Source organism: Arabidopsis thaliana, chromosome 5 (genome assembly GCF_000001735.4).
Source record: "Arabidopsis thaliana chromosome 5, partial sequence".
NCBI classification, from domain to species: domain Eukaryota; kingdom Viridiplantae; phylum Streptophyta; class Magnoliopsida; order Brassicales; family Brassicaceae; genus Arabidopsis; species Arabidopsis thaliana.
Window position 1 is genome coordinate 26,890,021 of NC_003076.8, and position 22,462 is coordinate 26,912,482.

Here is a 22,462-nt window from a genome sequence, read left to right on the forward strand (position 1 = left end):
AACAAACCCAGTTGTCTTAATAAATGTATTATACAAAGAAGAAGTATGATTAATTAGTAGATATTCTAAAATAATTAGAAGAGACTTTTTAGAGAATAAATTTGGTATTTAGAGAGCGAACGAATCAGAATCTGAGAAATAGGTGGCATGTCGTGGGTCCTGCAAGTATGGGGGGAGAAAGAGATCTTAGCCGTTAGATTTGTTAAGGATGTCCTTTCGAACTGTTCAAAAGTCTTAAAAACTGACCCAACAGGATCTGATCTCCACCGTATCTATAAAACACACACATAAAAGTGACCAAATAATTCTTCTATAAGTAATTATCACAATTATTTTTAGTATTGTTTATATGAAAAAGTTTTGCTGATTAAATGTTCCTGGACCGACTTTTTTTCAACAATAAAATTTTATTATCTCGTTGAGTTTGCATGTTATGTCAAATTTAAATTAATACAAGGCATGGCTTTAGAGTTGGCCGTTTTGTGTTGATTTGATCTTCTATATTAAGTCAATTTCTTATGTAATGTGTAACGGGAACAATGTCAAATCCTTTACAACTCACTAATCCATAATTATATGTTACGATAAGGAATGATTTAGGAAATAAAACCATATATATATAAATATAAAGTAGCATAAATGTCAGAAGTCGTTATGTTTATTTATACAAAGTTTAAACTTGGCCTAAAGTACTTCAGAAATATATAATTAACTATTTAGCTATAGAAACTAGAAAGTATACAAAGAATGTTAACATTTTTCATAACAATATATATATATATATATAACAAGTTCGAATCGCAATCTCTTAGATCTCTTAACAAAAATATGTGGGAATTATTAGCTAACATGTTGAGTTGAAATTAGATTTAAACCTAGCCACTAATTCTCTATCTCTCATTTCATTTTGTCAACCTAACTACTAACACCATGTATCAATTTTATCGTTATTTACTTATAACCATCTGTTATGTTAGCTAGAAAACATGTGACAACTAGCTACTAATTTTATTTCTATAATTAACCAAATAAACTAAAGAAACAAACGTGCTTAGAAATGTGGATGTGAGAGAGAGAGAGGCACGCGTTGCCGGAGAGAGGAGCGGCAATGGCATGGAGCCGTGGGTCCGATCGACGCCCGCGTTTGTGGAGTGCTCATTCCTTCCTCGGAAATTGTTGTTACAACAGTTATTTATGTATTTTTGGAATGGCCACATAATATTATATCAACCCCTGGTTCCGAGTTTTGATAAAATGTGGATCAGACCCAACAAAATGAAAGATTGAGAGTTGTGAAGAGTGTTTTCGTAGGTTCTTGGAGCAAACGAGACACTGACTTCTGCAGTAATGTCTTGTCCCTCCTCCTACGCTATGATCACGCGCTTTATACTCTTTCTTTTGTTTTTTACTTAGTCTCTTTCGATTAATTAAATTAATGATTCCATATTTTGAGAGTTTAAGCTCCATATATACTATAATGTTGCATGTAGTCTATACGCATGGATATGTGTGTGTTCACACATGCGTGTCTTTGTGTGCTTTTAAACTTTTTATTTGTTGAAATAATATAAACACAGAAATGCATGCGAAAATGTATACACACTAATCTATATGCATATCTATATATACATTTTTGAAGTCATTTTAACAAATAAATCCTGAATTTGGATTTATTTACAACTCAATGCCATTAACATTAAATCTTTTCTCCAAAATAATTAATTTTACTTTAAATTCTTGATTTAAATTGTCAACCACATTATCAATCAAATTTAATCCAAACAAACTTCAAATCAATCCTTTAAAATTAGCATAAACATATTTGTTAACAATATTTTAAAACAAAGTTTTTTGTTAAAACAAATATTACTCTTACTAAACGTTTTTTGTTTAAATAAATAAATCATGTATTAGAACTTATTTACAATGTCATGACACAACATTAATTATTTAGGAATTAAAGATTTAAATCTTCTAAATCCTTGCTTTTAGAGTTATTATATCATTACCTAAAAGGCTCAAAATATAAAAAATTTAAATATTATTATTTATATATTTAAACTTTATAAAAAATTATTAATATTTAAACTTATAAAAAGGTTTAATATATCATAATTTTTTAACATCATTATATAATATATAGAGTTTAAAAAAATCTCAATTCTTCCGTCATATTTTGTGACTCGAAATTTTAAAAATAAACATATATTAACCAATTGGCGAAAAATGTGTGAGTTCAACGTCCCACATCGACTAAAATATTTAGACAATGATTCATAAACATATCATAAATAAGATTAACATCAGGAAAAAAAAAAGATTAACATTAATAAAATAATGGTATTTTTACGGGACGGGTTTGGCGGGACGGGTTTGACAGGATGTTACTTAATAACTATTGTAGATAGATACAATAATAGAGTATGGTTTAGAGTTAACCATACATTTGTTTCAGTAATGTAAACCGGTATAAGATACACTATTACTAGATTTTTAAGACATGTGAAATATATATAAGATTCACCATTTTTGCAGCCATTTTAACAAATAAATCTTGGAGTTGGACTTATTTACAACCCAATGCCATTAGCATTAAATCTTTTTTTCAAAATAATTAATTTTACTTTAAATTCTTAATTTAAATTGTCAATCACATTATCAATCAAATTTAATCCAAACAAACTTCACATCAATCCCTTAAAATTAGCATAAAATTATTTTGTTAACAATATTTTAAAACAAAGTTTTTTGTTTAAATAAATATTGTTCTTACTAAACGTTTTTTGTTTAAATAAACAAATCATGTATTTGAACTTATTTACAATGTCATGCTACTGATATTAATTATTTAGGCATGAAAATATTTAATTAAAGATTTAAATCTTCTAAATTCTTGCTTTTAGAGTTATTATATCATTACCTAAAAGGCAAAAAATATAAATTTTTTAATTATTATTATTTATATATTTAAAATTCATAAAACATTATTAATATTTAAATTTATAAAAAGTTTAATATATCAAAAAAAAATAACATCATTATATAATATATAGAGTTTAAAACATCTCAAAAAAAAATTCGTCATATTTTGTGATTCGAAATTTTAAGAATGAACATATATTAACTAATTGGCGAAAAATGTGTGGGTTTAACGTCCCGCAACGAATAAAATATTTTGACAATGATTCATAAACATATTATAAATAAGATCAACATTAATAAAATAAATAAATTTTTTTTGTGGATGGATTTGGCGGGACGGGTTTGGCAGGACGTTACTTAGTAACAATTGTAAACTATAAAATAATTTACAAATTATATATATATTAATTTAAAAAAATGAATTGTCTACGCGGTGTACCGCGGGTTAAAATCTAGTAGTATATACATTCGTAACAATTATTAGCATTCAGTTTGATTTTTGCTAATAATATATATAGTATGGAATTTCATACTGAAACTCATTCTAAAATTTGAAATATGTAGAAATTAAAACAGTTAAGTAGACACCTGTTTCCAGTTTTGCTAATATATATTGCAAATTCAGAATATATTTTCACCGGCTAACCATATATAACAAGAAAACTTGATAATTAGTCTTCTAAATATGTATGAATCAAAAAATTTAGTAATATATTATGTATATATGCATATTTTGAAGAAACAATATACGACTAGTACTCATAAAACATAGAGAATGTTCTTGAAGATTGGCATTTGCCAAAATAAAATTCAAGTGCAATGAAGAAAAAAAAAGCTAAAGTAATGTTGTCATTAGCATTTTTATTTTTATTTTTTTCCGGAGCATTTTTATTAATTTATTAAGGGCATATTTTGCACATCAGATCAAAGGAGTACTTTATTACAGAAATTGAAAATTCGTTTGAAGACATGTTGAGAAAATCAAGGATCACGGCCTTCTGAAATTCTGAACCTTGGGTTTCCCATTTCATAATCACGAGCTTGATTATTACTAGTATTGGAAAGTAAAATAAGATGATTAAACAAGTGATTTTCTCAATTACGTGTCACTAACACTAAGGGTAATTATGATGACCAATGGGTGACATCTCGATTTTATCAAACGTCCCTTAACTTTTTTCGACGTCGAGATTTTATAAACCAGTAAAGGCATTCTCTTTCACTTTTTTCATTCCCTCATTTTTATAGAATCAGTTTAAGTTTTTCAATTGCTAAGGGAATCGATCGCCTATCAGGAGATTCTTCACATCCCTTATAAGCTCATCTGAGGCAAGAAAACAAAATAAAATGATTCAAAAACTACATCAAAAAAAAGTAATGGACATGAAATGATTCAAAAAAAGTTTTTGTTGCTATTTTTGCTCTGCACGAATGTCACGTTTGAGAATCTTATCCCTTCATAAATTCCCCAAGTGTCAAATGTCATGCTTCTTGTTGCTCATAAAGACCCTTTTAGATTCCCTGAGATGGATCCCCCAAAAATATATTTCTTATTAGGTTGAGATTCTCTAACTTGTCCTTTCAAATGTCTATGGGCCTGAAAGCCCATAAAAGTCAAAATTTCCAAAGTTGGCCCAAAACAGAAAGATACTTCTGCGTAGACATTCTACAAAGTCAACGCTTAAATATGTCATATTCTTTTACTAATTCAAATCCCAAGTTACTAGAGAAGCAACTCGTCGGCCATCACCAAGAACGTGGCTCCAAGTTATATATGATTCGGCCGAATTTTGAAAACTTCTTCAAAAACATATAGAATTGTTCTATCATTTTATTGATAACTTCCATTTCACCATTCCTATAAATACCATTCAATAGTTTTCTTCATTCTCACACAACTTAGACAATATCTCACCATTCCTGTAAACACAAAAACTTGTAATTTCCAACGAAATGGCGCGGTTCAGTCTGGTTGTAGTCGTGACTCTTAGTCTTGCCATCTCTATGTTCCCTGACACAACCACTGCTCAACTCAAAACCAATTTCTACGGAAACTCATGTCCGAATGTTGAACAAATCGTGAAAAAAGTCGTCCAAGAAAAAATCAAACAGACCTTCGTCACCATCCCAGCTACTCTCCGCCTCTTCTTCCACGATTGCTTCGTCAATGTAATGCTCAAACTTTTGTTGATTTTTGTATTAGAAACCTTTTATGCAATGATTTCTTAAAAATTTTGGTTGGTATGTATAAATAGGGATGTGATGCGTCGGTCATGATTCAATCAACGCCTACCAACAAAGCCGAGAAGGATCATCCAGACAATATTTCTTTGGCCGGAGATGGATTTGACGTTGTGATCAAAGCCAAGAAAGCTCTTGACGCTATCCCAAGTTGCAAAAACAAAGTCTCTTGTGCTGATATTCTTGCTTTAGCCACCCGTGATGTTGTTGTCGCCGTAAGTTATATATTTCATTTTCTTCCAATCAGTATAAAAGTGTTTTTGGGGAAAAGAAATAAAAACCATATGTTAAATATTAAAACATGTGTTATCTATTATACAACAATGATTAAGTGGTGTACGTGTACGCAATTTTCAAAAAAAAGTTCGGATGTGTGTAGGCCAAAGGTCCGTCGTACGCAGTGGAACTCGGAAGGTTTGATGGTTTGGTGTCGACTGCGGCTAGCGTTAACGGAAACTTGCCCGGACCAAATAACAAAGTTACAGAACTTAACAAGCTTTTTGCCAAAAACAAACTTACCCAAGAGGACATGATCGCTCTTTCAGGTAATGCATGATAACATACGTTTATATATATGAAGATAGATTGGTTTAGTTACAAATAAATTTTTGCTCAATATTGGTATTTTTTGTCCATCCCTTAAAAGTAGACCACTTATATATCAACAAAGTGGATCTAATCTAAGCTATTAAATTTGTCCAATAATGCAGCGGCTCACACACTTGGATTCGCCCATTGTGGCAAAGTGTTCAACAGAATCTACAACTTCAACCTCACACACGCCGTTGACCCAACTCTAAACAAAGCCTACGCTAAAGAACTTCAGTTGGCTTGTCCCAAGACAGTTGACCCAAGAATCGCCATCAACATGGACCCAACCACTCCAAGACAATTCGACAACATTTACTTCAAGAATCTGCAACAAGGCAAAGGACTCTTCACTTCCGACCAAGTTCTCTTCACCGATGGTCGCTCAAAGCCCACCGTTAACGATTGGGCCAAGAATTCTGTTGCTTTCAACAAGGCTTTCGTAACCGCTATGACCAAACTCGGCCGCGTTGGCGTTAAGACTAGACGCAACGGTAACATTCGTCGTGACTGTGGTGCCTTTAACTGATCATCCTTTTTGGGTTTTGTTTTCGAGATTTGTTCTTTGACATGTTATGAGTTTTTGTTTTGTTGTCTTCTGTTTGTTTCTGCTTCTTGTATTTTTGAAAAACACATTAACGAATCTATACCGTTGTTTTATTTCTCGTGACTGTAATATTAATAATCTTATTTCTATTAAACTTGTTTAATAAATCCAATCTGAGCATCAAAATCAAGACAAACCAAGACATATATACACAAAACCTAAAGATGTTCAAAACTTAAAACTCTGTAAAGGAAGAATCTGATCTATCTAGAGTTAGTAGCTTATCTGAATCTGCAGGCGATCTTCTCAAGCTTTGTAGGCCAATCTTCCCCTAGTATCGATGGGTTTAACGCCATAGCTACTTGAAAATCTACCAGAGAAGATGCTGATGAAGCGTTACTAGACCTTGAAGCTGCTAGTTCAAGACACGGTTTGATCAATCTCTTCAAGAAAACATCTAGCCCTGCGTTTAACGAGTTAGCAAACCCAACCGAAACCTCTAATCCTTCCTCCAAGTCATCTTCGAGTTTCTTCTTTAAAGAAACCGAATCAGGAAGCTCACCAGAGGAGTAACAACACGTGTCTATACGATGTTGTTTCTTTATAACATCTCTAAGATTAACACCAAAAGGAGCTTCAATAGGTTGACTTCTCCAACATGGAATCAATTGGTCAACTTCTTCAACATTTTCCATTGACCATTGTTGCCTACCACTAGAAGAAACAACCTCAGTGACTAGACTCTTCCCTTTGCTAATATTACCATCTTTATTAAGCCTCCGTTGAGTCCTTCCTTTACGAGGTGATCTAGGAAGTTCTTTGCACAAAGATTGAAAAGCTCCATTTAGTTGCTTCTTCTTCTTGTTATCTGACTCTACACCATTCTTTACGAATGGAGGTAGTGTCTTTGAGAGACATATATTCTTAAGAATCCCTCTAAGCAAAGCGTTGTGTAGACTTATATTCTCCCTCTTCACCGTCACAATGATTAGCTTATCGAAATCAGATTTGCTGATTTTCAAGCTCAAGAATTTTGATAAGAGATTAAGGTAACTCTCTGTTTTGGCCCGACCAATCCTCTTCTCAATCTGAGATTTTAACTCTGAAATGTCTGTTCTAACGACATGATGCTGACTCGTTGGCATTTGGGTCCCCTTTAAAAAAAAAACACAGTTCACACAAAAACAATGAATCTGGATTCGTATAAGTCAAATCATGATAGAAAAAGGTCAACCCAAGTTGCGATTTACCAAAAAATGTCGAATTGAGATTCGAATTACGAAACCCAGATTGTCAAATTATCGGAATTAAGTAATTTTTCAACTTCATTCGATAATCCAAGATTCATGTAATCCCCCGAACGAAACACACATAAATGAACAATGAACAGTAAAACTACCAAAATAAAATAAAATCCCAGTTTCGATTCCCGACAGAAACAACAACAACAAAGATTTAGTGAAACTTGAACTCTTTCCACAGATTACCAGATTCGAAAAAATCACAGAGAACTGAAAAAGTTAACTAACCTTGTGAAGAAGACCAGATAGTCGAATGAAGCTTGAATTGGAACAGTACTGAACTCGATTTTAATCGCGACTTGAATTAGCAAAATGAAGGATTTTGAGGAAATTTAGACGAATAGATCACATTTTCTAAATTTTTTTTTTTTTTTTTTAAGAAGCTTCTGCATTGAGGGAGTCAACGTTTAGTCAACTTGGCACGTGCAAAATTATATACAGCTGGAGAGTTTAGCTAACGGACCAATCATGTTACTTGATTTGCTAAATAAAAAGAGTTTGCAAGTCAGCACAATTCAGACACAACGGGTCGGGGTCGGGTTAACTAAGACATGATAAGCACAGCAACCCCATTAATTTAGTTTGGTGGTGCCCAAGCCGAAGCAAACATAACGCTATGTCCCTTCCACGTCAGCACAAAACGTTCCACGTCATTATCGTCGTCAACATCTTTCTTCATTCCCCAACCGGTGGCGTGTTCCTCCAGCATTGTTTTAACCTCTGTCATCGCCGTCTCACCGAACCCAACTCCGGTAAACTTAGCTTCCCTCATCCGCTCAAGTCACCGGCTCTTCGGCTCTAATCTCTCCACTCTCTCCGCACCTTCCTTGGCTACTACGTTATCTATCTTCCAACTTATATCTGCCTCATACCACTGTCTTTGCTCGCTACCACGTGTCAAAAACATCTCGGCGGTATCGTAAGGAATCCACATGTAGTTATAAAGAGACCGTAACCTGAACATTTGAAAACACATTTTACTCATCAGGTCAAACATTAGTGTTTAGGGTTTAAATTTTGAAATAGAACCGAAAAAAGATAAACCTGGAGATAAAGTTAGTCGACGTGAAATCCGAGTCTTCGTCGATAAGGGTTACGATCGTTGGGTTTAGATCTCGAAGTTCTTTCAAGAAAACTGATCGGAGATTCGAAGTTAATATTTCGTCGGGGATATAGTGAAGCATCATGTGGCAGTTAACGACGAGAGCTTCGTTGAAGACGAATGGGTCGATTCTTAGTTGTTCGATAAGGGAGGAGAGGCCGTCGGAGTAAGAAGAAGATATGATTCTAAACTCCATTGCAACGTTACGTGTGGTTGCGAAGTTTACTAGCTTTGAACCTAGCTCTTCGTAGGAGATTCCGAGCAACGGCGGCGGATGAAATTCAGCGTCGGAAGCAATGACGGTGAGTTTGAGAAGCGGAGGCGGTTTTTTGTGGAGTTTGTTTGCCATGGAGTCTATAAGAGTAGGGATTTGCATGCAGTGAGTCAAACTTAAGTCAACGATGTGAACGGATGAGTAACCTTCTACGGCGTCGAGGATTGCGGCGTTGGCGGCTATGAATCCGAAACGGTGCCATGGCGTCAAGTCGACGAACTCAGCGAGCTCTATGACGGAGAACCGGTGTAGCGTTTTCTGGGATATGGAAGCTGTAGCAGCCAGTGATAGAAACGCAAACGCAGGGCTTTTGGAGGCGGTGCGTGATATTAACGCGCGGAGGAAAGAGGCAGCGAGTCTTTGAGTTGAGTTGAGTCGCCGTCGGGTGAAGCGAGGTTGTTGAGCACCCAAATGATCTGTTGAGCCAACGTGGCGTCGTTTGATTCGATGGCGTTTGCGCAATGGAGGAGAAGCTGCTCCATGCAGTTAGCATCACCGCTAAGAGATTTGGACGAAGAGAAACTGGGCCAAATGGGTCGGGTCGGGTTTAGAATTTGGGTTGTGTTCATATTTGGATCCCCTTGAAAGAACAGAGGAGGAAGAAGATGAAGACAAACAAGCAATGGGAATAATAATCAATGCGAAAGAGAGTTTTTGTGAATAATAGCAAAAGAAACAAAGAAAGAGAAAGAGACGAGACATATTGATAGTACCTTATCAATATGAAACGCACCGTTCTGATCCTCAAAACGAGACAAAACCGTAGGTGTACAGCTTTTTCTGGTCATGTGTGCTTTCGTTTTCGTTTCTCTGGGTCTTAATTCATATAGGCGTTTATATGTCTGAAATAGCTAAATTTAGGTTATAGTAGTCTTCTGCATTTATGGTGGTATCTCTATGTATATGGACAAAACATTTTATTATTCGTAACAGTTTGTACATTTTTCTTACGTGGTTTTTTCCTCCAAGTTCTCGTATAATATAGATATTTGTTAGTTCGTACCAGTTTAGATAATTACTGGAGGAAAAAAACACAAAAAATTGCTTATAAACAGTCTAAACTCAGTGTGTAAGTTTCACTATTTTTTTTTAAAAAAGGTTTCACTATTTTTCATATCTTTAAACTAATGATTTTCTAATTTGTTGTTGACGTAGTTACCACGCCCCGTGGCTATATATATTTTGCTTGTATAAGACAAAAATTTGAGGAGATATTCGACCAAAGAATATATGATTAGGTGGGCACATCAAATCCAATGTTGGGGGAGGATTCCTTTGCCTTGAGATATTAACAGGGACTAGAAGACATATAACCTAGGGATTTGGCGTCGTTGATTTAAACACCACGACAAATACAACATTTTCGACCATAAGAGTTGATATGCCATTATATATGATAAGCTAAATTAGTTGGATACTTTGATTAGAGAAGATATTTATTGTTAATCACTCTTATCTCTTACCCTTGTCATTATATATGATAAGCTAAGGTAGAGACGATCTTGAGTGGGCCAATCACACTTATAATAAGAACTTTATATGCCAAGACGGGTGTGAAAGGACAATTCGTTTCGTGCACTGTGCATTTTGACAAGTACTATTCAAGTAGATATAGGAAGCAATGGTCTTGGGCTACAATGTCAAGGAGTCAATTAGAAAGAAATTCTAATAATACGTTTATATAAGAAAATTAATTGTTAAAGTGAGTTCCAACTAACAAATTTTATTTTTTTGAAAGATTAAATTTACAATAGTTTTAAAATGCTAATATTGTTGGTGAGCACTTTGTAGATCAATAAAGAAAGACACTGAAATTGTTAGTACAAAAATTAGTATTTCGCTCGATCGTGTATTACTGTATTTTTCTACTACCACTATTGGGTATTGGCTGTTGGGCTTAATAGAAATATTAACGGGCTCAAAAAACACATTGAATATAGCATACAATGATTAAAATCCATTATGGGCCCATAGAGCATTGGGCTACAATGATAGCCAGTCAAAAAGAATTGACGTAAAACATATGAACAATAAACGAAGTTAGTACTTGATTCTTGATGACATGGGCCCATTTTTATATCCCTTTGTTACATAAATAAAATTGAATGTGAATTATTTTATATAAAAAAAATCGTTGTACTTGAAATTACTCAAAATATATACAACTTACAGTTACGTGTATATGCAGCTAAGTTATATGTATGGGGAAAGATTAGTCAAAGTTGTCAAATTCATAGTAGGCCCAAAGATGCCAAGTCTGGATATAAGTTCCGGCGATGCGGGAAACAGTCACGTGATGATCACGTGTTCGAACACTGTCTGGTCCTTATCTCGATCGCTCTCAAATCTCCGTTGGTCCCAAGTCCCCAGATTCTTTACGCCTCCCATCCTTTGATTTACCAAATTACCCCCGACATTACCGAACATTCTCGATCCTCTTTAATAATATGTGAAACAGCGTTCTGATCATGCAAGTGAATACCAATTTTTTCTGTAATCTAGTAAAAGAAAAGAAAAGTGTGTGACAATAATTTATAACTATTTTTTGTTTGAATAATTACGTAACCTTATTTTAATTAATGTATTTTCGGTGTATGTATTTGCCAATATGAAAACAATAATTGTTACATACCGACAAAAAACTCACAAACAAAAAATCATTGAACACACACTCTGAAGTCAATGGAATTATAATCCTTAAAAACGTATATTTATTACTTTAAAACAGATCCGACATGTGTGGAAGGAATCAATAAACAAGGTACTACTAGTAGATTAAGTACTCATTTATTTTCTCTAGATTTTAAAAATACATGTAGTGGATGACGTATTAATGTAACCAAATACAAAGTGCGTGGATTAGGAGATGAAAAAGAGTTTAGGGGATACGACCAATAAAATCGTTGAAGGGGCATATGTCTCTTGGACTCTCCCACGACGAAGGATCGTTTATTTGTAAACCCCCTTTTATTAGTTTTTGCCTGTTCATTAGTGGCAAAAACAACGCTAGTGACATGGCTTTTGTCTTTAGAAACCATCTTACGTCATATGTTATCAAATCTCTCAACGACTAAATTCCTTAAAATATATATAAACACGAAAAACGTTTAACCCAATCATTTCATATCTCTCTTACTTTGATGTAAAATATTACTTTTCCATTCCGATGAAATGTAAGATCGATTCGAGTTTCGTTCTTTGATAACAATTAGAAAAGAAAAAAAAGTTTACTCATTATGAGAAAGTTGATATATCATTGATGCAAATGGATAAAGCTAATTAATATTAAGTCAGCAAGTGGGCTCAGAGACATAAGGTGAAGGACAAAAGACTTAATGGGCCCTACGAGGGTCCAATTACAACTACGGCTTTTTTCATCCAGCACGAGTCATCATCCTATCCGTTTCTTTAAACATCATTGACTTCAATTTGTATCAACTTTTTTATATGTATGATATATAAAATTTCTTAATCTTCCGACAAGTCGTTGATGATATCATCTTGGATATAGGTCAGGTAAAACTAGAAAGAAGAATAACTTTCAGTTTTTTTCTTTTTGTATCAAAGTAAATTTTTGATAAATATATTTGTTAGCATCATCCACAAGTATCACCCAATTTTAAATCTGTATAATGCATATTATCTATAATACAGTAATTTTACTAACATGAATTTGATAAATTATTTGATTGAAAAATTAAAATGTTGACAACTGTGGGTGCTTTGGACAAAATCCTTTTTGCAAGGGATATTGTCTTCTTTCAAAAACAATACAGTAATAATTAGGTGGAACTAATTCCCTTAGTAATTAGTATTAGTGGAACGGACGGAGCAGATTGAAAGATGGAAGATGACGTGGGACCATCGATCACGTTCCCAAGATCGGTGGAGATAAATCCTCATATCAGGGAAGAATAGAGATGATACCATATCATAAAATGCCAAAATAAAATAACATTTACAAGAAAAATTAGGATGAAAAAATCCTATAGATTCCTTAAAAGTTCAGAGCTTGCAGAATTAAAAAAAAATGTTTTGTTCAATGTTAATTGACCTCTAAATTTTGTTATATCTGAATTCCGTAATTTTAAAAATGATTAAATGTACACGTAAAATTAATAAAATTAGAAAAGAAGATAACAAGTCATAGAAAAGGAAGAAAGCTGACGTGGACCACTGCCTTTTGCTTGCCATTGGATGGTTGGCAGAAGAATAATTGTAGGTCCCTTGTAATAATATCGTTTTATGATATACTATAAAACATTATCATAAAACGCCAAATATAATCTCACGAAGAGCCGAGCTATTACTTATAACTTGTGTTTTTTTGCCTTTTATCTTACAATTATATATCAGTACATGCATAATGAATTAGGTTTTCCATTGTGTCAAAAAAAAATTTTTTAAAAAATTAGGTTTTCCATAAACAAAAATCTAATACTGTATATAAAAACACGCAAAAAAGTTGGCGGATGCAACTGTGTGAGAAACAAAAAGAACGAGTATAAAGATGCAACTTATTTACCGAACAAAGAGTAAAAGAATCACAAACAATACGTAGTGAACTCAAGCAGAACAACGATGTGATCATATCAATGCAGAAACTCTAGGGTACGTGATTTGAATAATAGACTAATTATAGTGAACAGTTACCATACAACATCTAAAGATAAATCGATTGATGTTTTCACATTGTGACTATTTGATATCAAATGGCCTCGTCATATTAAATTGGAGCAAGAGTCGTAATCGATCCAAAATAATGGGATTGATTATTAAACAAAATAGCCGTTGAATATTAATAAAAAGAAGATATAGATGGAGATAAAGGAGAGTGTGTTTTAGGGTATGCCATGGGTGAAAAATGGCTCTTTGCGTCGTCCAAAAGCCGCCTCTATACCAAAGGGGCTCTCTCTCTGTGTCATGTGTGCCTCCTCTCCTCTCCAACCATTTGGTCCAACCACATGCTTAGATATTCTATATCCACTTTATTGTTTTTATTATTATTATTATTATGCACATATCCAAAATATATTGTTTATGTACGGTCCAACTATTTCAACAGTTTCGATCTTTTTCCCTACTTCTAGTTTATTCTATGTGGTAGGAGTCGTCCAATATACTGGTTGGAATTTTTTAGAAAATTGTTAGTATAGTATTTATCGATGACAAATCTTCTTTCATTTTTTTATTGAAGTTTCTTAAGGTCGAGCATCCAACACGGGATTTGCATATCCATCAACACATGTCAGCCAGTTACATATACTGGACGTGAAGAATCGATCGGTGTTTCTTGGATGCGTAACTATTTTGAGTTTATTCAATACAAATCCAAACAACCTAAAGGAATTAGTTCACATTGTTACTGGATTATGCAGAAAAACTAGACATAATATTTTTCACTCAATAAAGTTTTACAATTGGTTAATGGTGGGGGGGGGGGGGACTCAAAACCGAGAGAACAAAACGACGTAGTTGTTAATTCGCCGGTCCAATATTTATCCAGGAAAAAGGAAGAAAATGTGTAAAATTACATTTAAAACCCTAGACTAACTCTGAGAAAACCGCCGCCGTTTTGCATTAAACAAAAAGGTTAAGCAACTTGGTCGTTTCTCCTCCTCCGTTACCGTACACATCACCCTTGTCACAAAACGCCGTCGTAGTCGTCGTCGTCCCGGAGTCCTCTGAGTTCATCGACGGTGTTACTGATCGCCGCCGTGTAGAAGAAGGTGTTGCTTGCTTAATGGGAAAATTAGGGATGAGAGATAGATCAAGCTCCGAAGATGGTTGGTCTTCCGATGATAATCTCTTACGTTTCGTCGGAGAAGAAGAATCCATAGTAGATCTAGATCTAGAGCTTGAGAATCGTGAATGATGATAGATGTTACGATCGGTGGAATCATTTTGCTGGAGATTCAACATTTCGGTGCAGATCTCAGATGCTTCTTCAGATGTAGGCGAAGGAAAGCCAGCGAAACCGCCGCCGTGAGTGAGAAGCTCCGGGATCGGTCTTAAAGAACCGCCGCGAAGCACTGTTTCAACAGCCGCTTGACAGATATTCCAGTTTCCAGTCCATAACATTCCGATTGCTCCGTTAACTGGATTGACAGTTCTTCCACAAGCTTCGTAGAGCAACGACTGAAACAAAGCTGCACCACAAAAACCGGAACAAAGATGAGAAAAACGAACGATGAAACTGAAAATCCGGTTTAAAGATCTGGTTTAGTAGTAAGTACCAGGACGTTGAGAATCCGGAACAGCGGAGATAAAGGACATGAGACCAGCACGGCCGAAGAATTTAGCGACGAAGACGGTGGCGTGGCCTTGAGCATCGGCGGTTTCAATCCATTGAATACATGGCCGGAGGATACAATTCTCGCTGCAACCTTTCCGGAGAACACGGCAACCATTGCAGCTCATCTTTTCAGATTCAAGTTTTAAGTTATTTCCTCCGGTGAATTTGGAGTTTGTATTGTTTTAATTTAAGGTTTTAATCTCCTGAATCTTGCTGATGTCTGGGAGAAGAAGAAGAAGAAAGTGATATCTTTGCACAGACAAAAAAAAGAGAAGAGAGATTAAAATGTTTTATGAAGATAGACAAGACCACATATATATATATATATATATACACACACATTATTAGTATATATTAAAATCCAAATTGGAATATTTTTGAGTTTTTTTTAAAAAAATATAGGAATAATAAAATAATGAAGAGACATAGAGAAAAAGGAAGCGTATTGGTGCGTGAGGCTCGCCGCCGTAGAAGAATCATACACCAATTAAAACAATTATATTAATTGATTACTGCAATTTTTATTCCACAATAAATTAGAAACGGATTTTTACACATTTTTTTAATAATAGTCTTTTTATTGGTTGGTAACGTTTGTGAAGTGACCTTAGAGAGAGAGAGTGTGTGTGTGGTAAAATATTCCAAGATGATGGGTGCGAGCGGCTCCGTGTTTCCGCGAAAAGTTGTGTCTTCTCCTCTCTCAGCCGTTCATTTTATTTTTCAGTCGATGACAACTGTGTGTAGTGAAATTAGAGCTTTTTATTTGTCCAAAAGATACTTATTTACGGGTCATTTTCTCTAACGGATTCCTCCTAATCCTTTAATCATTCAACTTTATTTAATAGATCAGGGTAATTAAGGGGTAGTAATCGATTGATTTTGCAAAAGGTCATCAATAATTGCTTCCATTTTTGGTGAAAAAAATACATCTAGTATGACTATGGAATGCTAATCATAACAACCATCTTCTTTTTATTATGAAATTCAAAAGGTCACATGCAATGCAATACCAGAGAGATATGTGTTTTGCCCCCTCTAGTTCCCTAGCTTGATTTTAGTTCATGCATTATACACGATCGTGTGTATGTATTATGAATTTAAACAAGAACATTACAAGATCTTAAAAAAAGGACAAAAGTATGAATAATTAAGGGGACTAACCTCTATCTAAGTCGACGACCCCTGATAGAAAGAAAGAAGGTATTGACCCTATAACATCCTTAAGAGACCTACCTATTTATTTATTTATTATATAAGTCTTCTTCTCTTTGTCACTCTCCACACAGCTAAAGCGAGTCTTTGCATGGGAGCTATGATGTCATGGGTGACGCGATCAACGTTTTCTTTTTCCCACATACTTGATCTTATAACCGTTGTCGCTCGGGGAATCTTCAAAGTCTCTAATTCTATCCACCATGTCTATTAGGCCCATTACCCAACCTGTAATGAGTAGTCCTCTTTTCTTAATATGGCCCCATAGTTTCTTTATTCATAGTGGGCCGAATCATATGATCTTTGTAAATTGTAGGGCTATAGCCGGACTAAACCGCATTTAGTTACAGTTGTCTTGTTAATGTAAGAACATATGGATGTCCATGTGGGGGAACTCGAATTTGTTTGGTAACGAAGATAATCGGATTTGCCCATCTAATTATCATTTTCACATAAATGGGCTTTAGGATAACTAAATATATACGATGGACCAGACTTTCAGATTAACCCATTAGTTTTTTTTTGGAATGTTATATGAGTTCAATTCCTTACTTCCTAGCTAGTGAATATGAATGATGCCTGCATAGGTTAACGATAATTAGCATGGGGAAAATCTTATTATCTTCGTTATCACATACTGACATACATAGGTAAATTTATTAGAGGGTTTTAGCATGGTGAATGTATGTATGTGGTAGTTTGTTAAAACTTACATTTGGTCATGTGTCAAAGATAAAATTACCTATCATATATAATACATATATTTTGTGGATCTTTATGACGTGTGCATATAATTGTTTGTTGTATAAATGTCAATAGAACCATTTGCTGTCTAAATACTCGGAAGAAATTAGGTTGCTGTTCATGAATAATTTTTTTGTATAAGATATAGAACCGTTTATTACCTGATAGAATGTATATTAGATACACATATACCGAATAGATATCCATGCTAGATTTGATCTCAATTCGAATTCAAAGAATCATTTAAAGTAGATTATTTTAAATCAACGTTATTTGAATGGAAGTAGATGGTAAAAGTTATACATACATAATACAATATTTACCTCCTAAATTCTCCACTTGTTCGTTATTCTAAGTTAGATAAACTAATGAACCGTACTCAGATACATGCATTTAAGTGGATTTTATTCTACAGAAAATGCTTATATTGATGTGTGGTTGTATACGTGTTTTGGAAGTTATTTAATTTCGATGTTACATATTAGGCTGCTTGACCCCTAAAATAAGGAAGAAGTAAGATAAAAAATTTTAAAAATTGAGAAGTAAGTGAGGTCATAAAGTCCAATACATCAGCATGCCTTTACCAAATGACATTACATACGTAGCGTGATGTGCAATTTTGGCATTTTAACTTTTTATATTACAAAAAAAGGAAATACCCTAGAAGTTTATAACTAATCATGGCCATTTGATTAATTTATGATTATCTCTATTTAGACGTTTCTTAATCAATTTTCAACTCTTTTATGTGGACAACATACAAGAATTAAATTAAACTCATGAATATTCCAAAGTAATGTTCCAAGCAGTCTCACGACACACATATATTTAATATGACATTTCATTGTTTTCGGTAATATCTATTTTAAACTATATTAGAAAACAATATGTGTCGATATTTTTGAATCAATTTCAATTGTGTAGCGTCCCATCAAACAAAATATAAAGATATCCATTTTTTTGTTTCCATATTCGATCATATATCTTGTTCTATATGATCATTTTTTATTGACGTCAGAAAAGATGAAGAAGAAGAAGATAATCTCTTATTATATTTCTAATTTAGCATCTTCGTATAATGTTATCTTTCTTTAGTTCATTTTAAATACCGATATATCAGTTGAAGTACGGGAACATTTAAGATAAAATCATTAAATAAGCTATATACTATCAAATTTATTTTAAATGGTCTGACTAAAATATATTTTTCGTTAGATTGTGAAAACTAAAAGTAAAAAACATACACTAAACATTGTTTATATACCATTAATTAAAAGTAATATTAAACAGTGGAAATTATACCTTTGAGTTTTCAATATCAAGAATTGATTGGTAGTAATGAACTGAGAAGAGAGACTAGAGAAGAAACTAGAGATACGAATCCAATCCAAAGAATATGAAAAAGATTGAGAGAATATTGTGAAAAAAGCAAGCCGTCTGATCACGTTCCTTATATTATGATTAGCGCAGAAAGATGATTATTCCACTGCTAAGCTAAGCTAAGCTAAAGATTGCGAAGCACCTTCGCATTTCTCTTAATTATGTTGTAGTATTTAAAAGCCAGAAAGGTTACCGTTTTTATTCTAAATGGGTCCGCGTCGAGAACAAATCGACGGCCTTAGTTTCAGGAGAAAATTTGCAGGACCACCACTCTCCTCATGCCACGTTGCAGATTCTTCTTCCGCTTTGTTCATCGGACCTATCTCTTTTTAGTTTTTATCTTTTTATTAACAAAATCCCATAACAATTTAGCTTTTTATTTTGAAGAAATATGATTATAATATATATCCATATGGATCTTAAAATTCATTTCTTGTACCGTGATGGTAATATGAATTTAGTTAAATTGATAACTTTTGCTAGCTATTTATTAAAAGAGTATAGAAATGTACTTTTTGGTTAACTCTGATTTAGTAATTTCATACTCTAGTTTAGTTTATTGGTGGTCTCTGCAGTGCAGGCGCTGTTTTTTACATTTACAATAAGTGCACAAAAGTAGCTATACTCATATTCGTCTCTGCAGGTGCTGTTTGAAGTCAAGAATTTGAAATTGTTTTGATCATGAAACACATGAGTTGCGTAAAAGACCAAAAATCATTGTGATGTGATATATGCAAATAGAGTATGATTGTGAATAAAGATAAGAAATATTTTGAAAGAGAAAGGGATCGATATCGTGGTGATAATGTGTAATCATTATGACATCAATTACAAATCTATATAATACACAAGTAATATTTATCATTGTATTGAGCTCTACCTTTATAAATTCAGCAAATGATATAGGCATATAGCTGACTCTCTCTATATATAAACAAGATTTAAAGCAAATTAAAAGGGATTGTAGCTCATCCTAAACCCACCACGTTTCTCCGCCGCCATTTCAGCTTTTTCTGTGTGCTTCCCATCCACTTTTTCTTACATCTTTTTTTTGTGGTCGTGTTATTTTTAGTACTTAAATTCCCAATCGCCTTTCTGTGTGTGTGTTCTTCATCTGTAAGAGATTTTAACCGGATTAATAAAACGCGGCATAACTGGTTGATGCCTTGATGGGCAGTTGAAAAAAATAGATACAAAATTGAACTAACAATGTTATGTAGATTATTCACGATAGTGAGAGTATACGATTTGAAGAAATGTATAAATTAGTAATTATTTATTAGAAGCTCCAAAACGATTTATTTAAAGTTTGGGATGTAACGCAGTCGCAGTGCCAAGAACTATAAAATACGATAGAAGTTAGAATCGTGGGTTAGTAGGTTTTGTATCCGTCCATATTTAATATTTAAGCCGTGATATTCCCGGAAAATATAGCTATACACGAATCCTAGCTAACCGGATCATCAACATAAAATATAACCAGATATGCGAATTAAATAACCCAAGGAAATTAAGAAGAATCGACAGAGCTCCAAAGAAAGAGCACTAACCACAACATCTAGTTTTTCTTTAATATAAAATACATAGAGAGATAGTGATGTCTAAATAAAATGATAATCATATAATTTAACAAGGGGAGAACAAAGCTAAATACTAACTATAAATAGACTAATGACAAGACCCACTTTGTGAAAGAGAACGATTGCTATATTTGCAAGAAGGAAAAAAGCTGTTAGGTTTTGATTTCTTTGTTATCCGTAAAGTTTTATATTAATATACTTAAGTTTGCTTAGCTGATAATCATGGGGAAAGGATTTAACGTAGTTGTGGTGAGAGAGTATGATCCAAAGAGAGACTTAACGAGTGTGGAAGAGCTTGAGGAAAGCTGTGAAGTCGGATCTTTATTAGTGGATCTCATGGGTGACCCTCTTGCCCGGATCCGACAATCTCCTTCTTTCCACATGCTGGTACGTATATGTGACTATTTATACGTTTATGTCAAAAATGGGTTTGATTCGAGTTTTTGGCCAATGCATGTGACAGGTGGCAGAGATCGGTAATGAGATAGTCGGGATGATCAGAGGAACGATCAAAATGGTGACACGTGGTGTAAATGCATTACGTCAAGCCGACGACGTTTCGCCGGAAATAAACACCACCAAACTTGCCTTCGTCTCCGGCCTTAGAGTCTCTCCGTTTTACAGGTTCGTTTTCTAAATAGTATTTTTCCAATATCATATCAACTATACCAAAAATAAATAAAGAATTAAGTACAAGCACTTCTATTTTTGAAAAATGTATGATGGTTACAACATAAAGTATACTATTTTGATGATATACATAACTCCTAACGGAAAAGGAAGTTTTTAACTAATCAAATTTAAAAATATTTTAGGAGGATGGGAATTGGACTGAAACTGGTGCAAAGACTTGAAGAGTGGTTTCTACGAAACGACGCCGTTTACTCCTACGTGCAAACTGAAAACGACAACATAGCTTCGGTCAAACTCTTCACCGAGAAAAGTGGTTACTCCAAATTCCGTACACCAACTTTCTTGGTCAACCCGGTCTTCAACCACCGAGTCACTGTCTCTCGACGAGTCAAAATCATCAAACTCGCTCCCTCCGACGCTGAGTCACTCTACCGCAACCGATTCTCAACCACCGAGTTTTTCCCTTCGGACATCAACTCAATCCTCACCAACAAACTCTCCCTCGGCACTTATCTGGCTGTGCCACGTGGAGGAGACAACGTTTCCGGGTCGTTACCCGACCAGACCGGGTCATGGGCCGTTATAAGTATTTGGAACAGTAAAGATGTTTACAGACTTCAAGTCAAAGGAGCGTCGCGTCTTAAACGCATGTTAGCTAAGTCAACGCGCGTTTTCGACGGAGCGTTTCCGTTTTTGAAAATCCCGTCGTTTCCCAATCTTTTCAAGTCGTTCGCGATGCATTTTATGTACGGTATCGGTGGCGAAGGGCCACGAGCGGCGGAGATGGTGGAGGCGCTTTGCTCACACGCACATAACTTAGCTAGAAAAAGCGGTTGTGCCGTCGTGGCTGCTGAGGTGGCGAGCTGTGAGCCGCTCAGAGTTGGGATTCCACATTGGAAGGTGCTCTCGCCGGAGGATTTGTGGTGTTTGAAACGTCTCCGATATGACGATGACGGCGTAGACTGGACCAAGTCACCACCTGGATTGTCTATTTTCGTTGACCCTAGAGAAATATAATAATTTGTATAGAATATATTAAGAGGACTCTAACAATTGCAACCAAACACACAAACAAAAATTACAGAATTAAATACCAAATCTCAGTGTTATACTTACTTACTCTTCATACAATGTCTAGATTTACCTGTAATTTCACACTTAGAAGTTGTTAATAATTTGGATTACAAGCACAAGCTAGTAATACAAGTGTATGTGTTAATGTGTACCAAGTGTAACAGGAATTAAATATTTATGTTTTAACGGATTGTTGTATACCAGTAGATTTGTTATAGCTATGATAATTCTTAGAACTTGAATTGAATTATTAGTGTTGACAAAAAAATAAAAAGAATTGAATTATTAGTGAATTCAGTGTTTAAGTCAAGTATATAAAGCGATTTGTAAGTTATGCTTTTTTAACATTTAAAACCAGTTATACAAGCGAAATAGTAGTTGATTATAATTGAATAAATCTCCAACCCCTTTTAGCAAAGGAAGTCAAAACCAAAGTCTTCGTTTTTTCGTTATATAGTTCATACATTTCTTTTAAAAGAAAAGCTTTTCTTTTTGGTCAACGAGGAAAAGGCTGATGAATCCAAAAATATATAGGTAATCAAAGTAAAGAAATTACAAAAATGGAACAA

General features: G+C 34.2%; 5 protein-coding genes and 3 long non-coding RNA genes across 11 annotated transcripts; 4 read left to right on the plus strand and 4 right to left on the minus strand.

The window, feature by feature from the left end:
• Positions 1-912: 912 nt before the first annotated feature.
• AT5G09885 lies at positions 913-1,359 on the minus strand. Its single transcript, NR_143245.1, has one exon. It is a non-coding gene; the product is annotated as an other RNA (long non-coding RNA).
• Positions 1,037-1,359, plus strand: AT5G09895. The gene has a single exon (NR_143246.1). It is a non-coding gene; the product is annotated as an other RNA (long non-coding RNA).
• A 3,398-nt stretch (positions 1,360-4,757) lies between these two features.
• On the plus strand, positions 4,758-6,468 carry RHS19 (root hair specific 19). Its single transcript, NM_126140.3, has 4 exons — positions 4,758-5,091; positions 5,178-5,378; positions 5,543-5,708; positions 5,874-6,468. The coding sequence occupies exons 1-4, from the start codon at positions 4,876-4,878 to the stop codon at positions 6,278-6,280; spliced, it is 990 nt and encodes a 329-aa protein (NP_201541.1). The 5' UTR covers positions 4,758-4,875; the 3' UTR covers positions 6,281-6,468.
• Positions 6,465-7,996, minus strand: AT5G67410 (transcriptional regulator of RNA polII, SAGA, subunit; the record flags this gene model as incomplete). 2 transcript variants are annotated; one of them, NM_001345827.1, is made up of 2 exons in its annotated part: positions 7,828-7,996; positions 6,465-7,452 (listed from the first exon to the last, which is right to left on the minus strand). In NM_001345827.1, the coding sequence occupies exon 2, from the start codon at positions 7,441-7,443 to the stop codon at positions 6,580-6,582; it is 864 nt and encodes a 287-aa protein (NP_001318896.1). In that variant the 5' UTR covers positions 7,444-7,452; positions 7,828-7,996. The 2 variants fall into 2 exon arrangements, with proteins under 2 accessions (NP_001318896.1, NP_201542.1); NM_126141.2 differs by lacking the exon at positions 7,828-7,996 and having other exon boundaries at positions 6,580-7,659.
• A 60-nt stretch (positions 7,997-8,056) lies between these two features.
• On the minus strand, positions 8,057-9,716 carry AT5G67411 (GRAS family transcription factor). The gene is made up of 2 exons (NM_001037090.2): positions 8,644-9,716; positions 8,057-8,555 (listed from the first exon to the last, which is right to left on the minus strand). The coding sequence occupies exons 1-2, from the start codon at positions 9,075-9,077 to the stop codon at positions 8,381-8,383; spliced, it is 609 nt and encodes a 202-aa protein (NP_001032167.1). The 5' UTR covers positions 9,078-9,716; the 3' UTR covers positions 8,057-8,380.
• A 4,129-nt stretch (positions 9,717-13,845) lies between these two features.
• On the minus strand, positions 13,846-16,504 carry LBD37 (LOB domain-containing protein 37). 2 transcript variants are annotated; one of them, NM_001345828.1, is made up of 3 exons: positions 16,432-16,497; positions 15,212-16,004; positions 13,970-15,124 (listed from the first exon to the last, which is right to left on the minus strand). In NM_001345828.1, the coding sequence occupies exons 2-3, from the start codon at positions 15,393-15,395 to the stop codon at positions 14,556-14,558; spliced, it is 753 nt and encodes a 250-aa protein (NP_001318897.1). In that variant the 5' UTR covers positions 15,396-16,004; positions 16,432-16,497; the 3' UTR covers positions 13,970-14,555. The 2 variants fall into 2 exon arrangements, with proteins under 2 accessions (NP_201543.1, NP_001318897.1); NM_126142.5 differs by having other exon boundaries at positions 13,846-15,124; positions 15,212-16,504.
• A 150-nt stretch (positions 16,505-16,654) lies between these two features.
• On the plus strand, positions 16,655-16,923 carry AT5G09915. The gene has a single exon (NR_143247.1). It is a non-coding gene; the product is annotated as an other RNA (long non-coding RNA).
• A 3,261-nt stretch (positions 16,924-20,184) lies between these two features.
• Positions 20,185-22,083, plus strand: AT5G67430 (Acyl-CoA N-acyltransferases (NAT) superfamily protein). Of its 2 annotated transcripts, NM_126143.6 has the most exons (3): positions 20,185-20,573; positions 20,650-20,810; positions 21,002-22,083. In NM_126143.6, the coding sequence occupies exons 1-3, from the start codon at positions 20,409-20,411 to the stop codon at positions 21,834-21,836; spliced, it is 1,161 nt and encodes a 386-aa protein (NP_201544.1). In that variant the 5' UTR covers positions 20,185-20,408; the 3' UTR covers positions 21,837-22,083. The 2 variants fall into 2 exon arrangements, with proteins under 2 accessions (NP_201544.1, NP_001332229.1); NM_001345829.1 differs by having other exon boundaries at positions 20,185-20,810.
• Positions 22,084-22,462: the final 379 nt, after the last annotated feature.

Bases quoted from the DNA above. Each gene is read 5' to 3' on its own strand.
- AT5G67411 (NM_001037090.2), bottom strand. From the start codon at position 9,077: ATGCAAATCCCTACTCTTATAGACTCCATGGCAAACAAACTCCACAAA. The intron at 8,556-8,643 runs GTTTATCTTTTT...TCAAATGTTCAG, and splicing joins TCGACTAACTTTATCTCCAG to GTTACGGTCTCTTTATAACT.
- AT5G67430 (NM_126143.6), top strand. From the start codon at position 20,409: ATGGGGAAAGGATTTAACGTAGTTGTGGTGAGAGAGTATGATCCAAAG. The intron at 20,574-20,649 runs GTACGTATATGT...TGCATGTGACAG, and splicing joins CTCCTTCTTTCCACATGCTG to GTGGCAGAGATCGGTAATGA. The intron at 20,811-21,001 runs GTTCGTTTTCTA...AAAATATTTTAG, and splicing joins AGAGTCTCTCCGTTTTACAG to GAGGATGGGAATTGGACTGA.
- LBD37 (NM_126142.5), bottom strand. From the start codon at position 15,395: ATGAGCTGCAATGGTTGCCGTGTTCTCCGGAAAGGTTGCAGCGAGAAT. The intron at 15,125-15,211 runs GTACTTACTACT...TTTGTGGTGCAG, and splicing joins TCCGGATTCTCAACGTCCTG to CTTTGTTTCAGTCGTTGCTC.
- RHS19 (NM_126140.3), top strand. From the start codon at position 4,876: ATGGCGCGGTTCAGTCTGGTTGTAGTCGTGACTCTTAGTCTTGCCATC. The intron at 5,092-5,177 runs GTAATGCTCAAA...ATGTATAAATAG, and splicing joins TCCACGATTGCTTCGTCAAT to GGATGTGATGCGTCGGTCAT. The intron at 5,379-5,542 runs GTAAGTTATATA...GGATGTGTGTAG, and splicing joins CCCGTGATGTTGTTGTCGCC to GCCAAAGGTCCGTCGTACGC.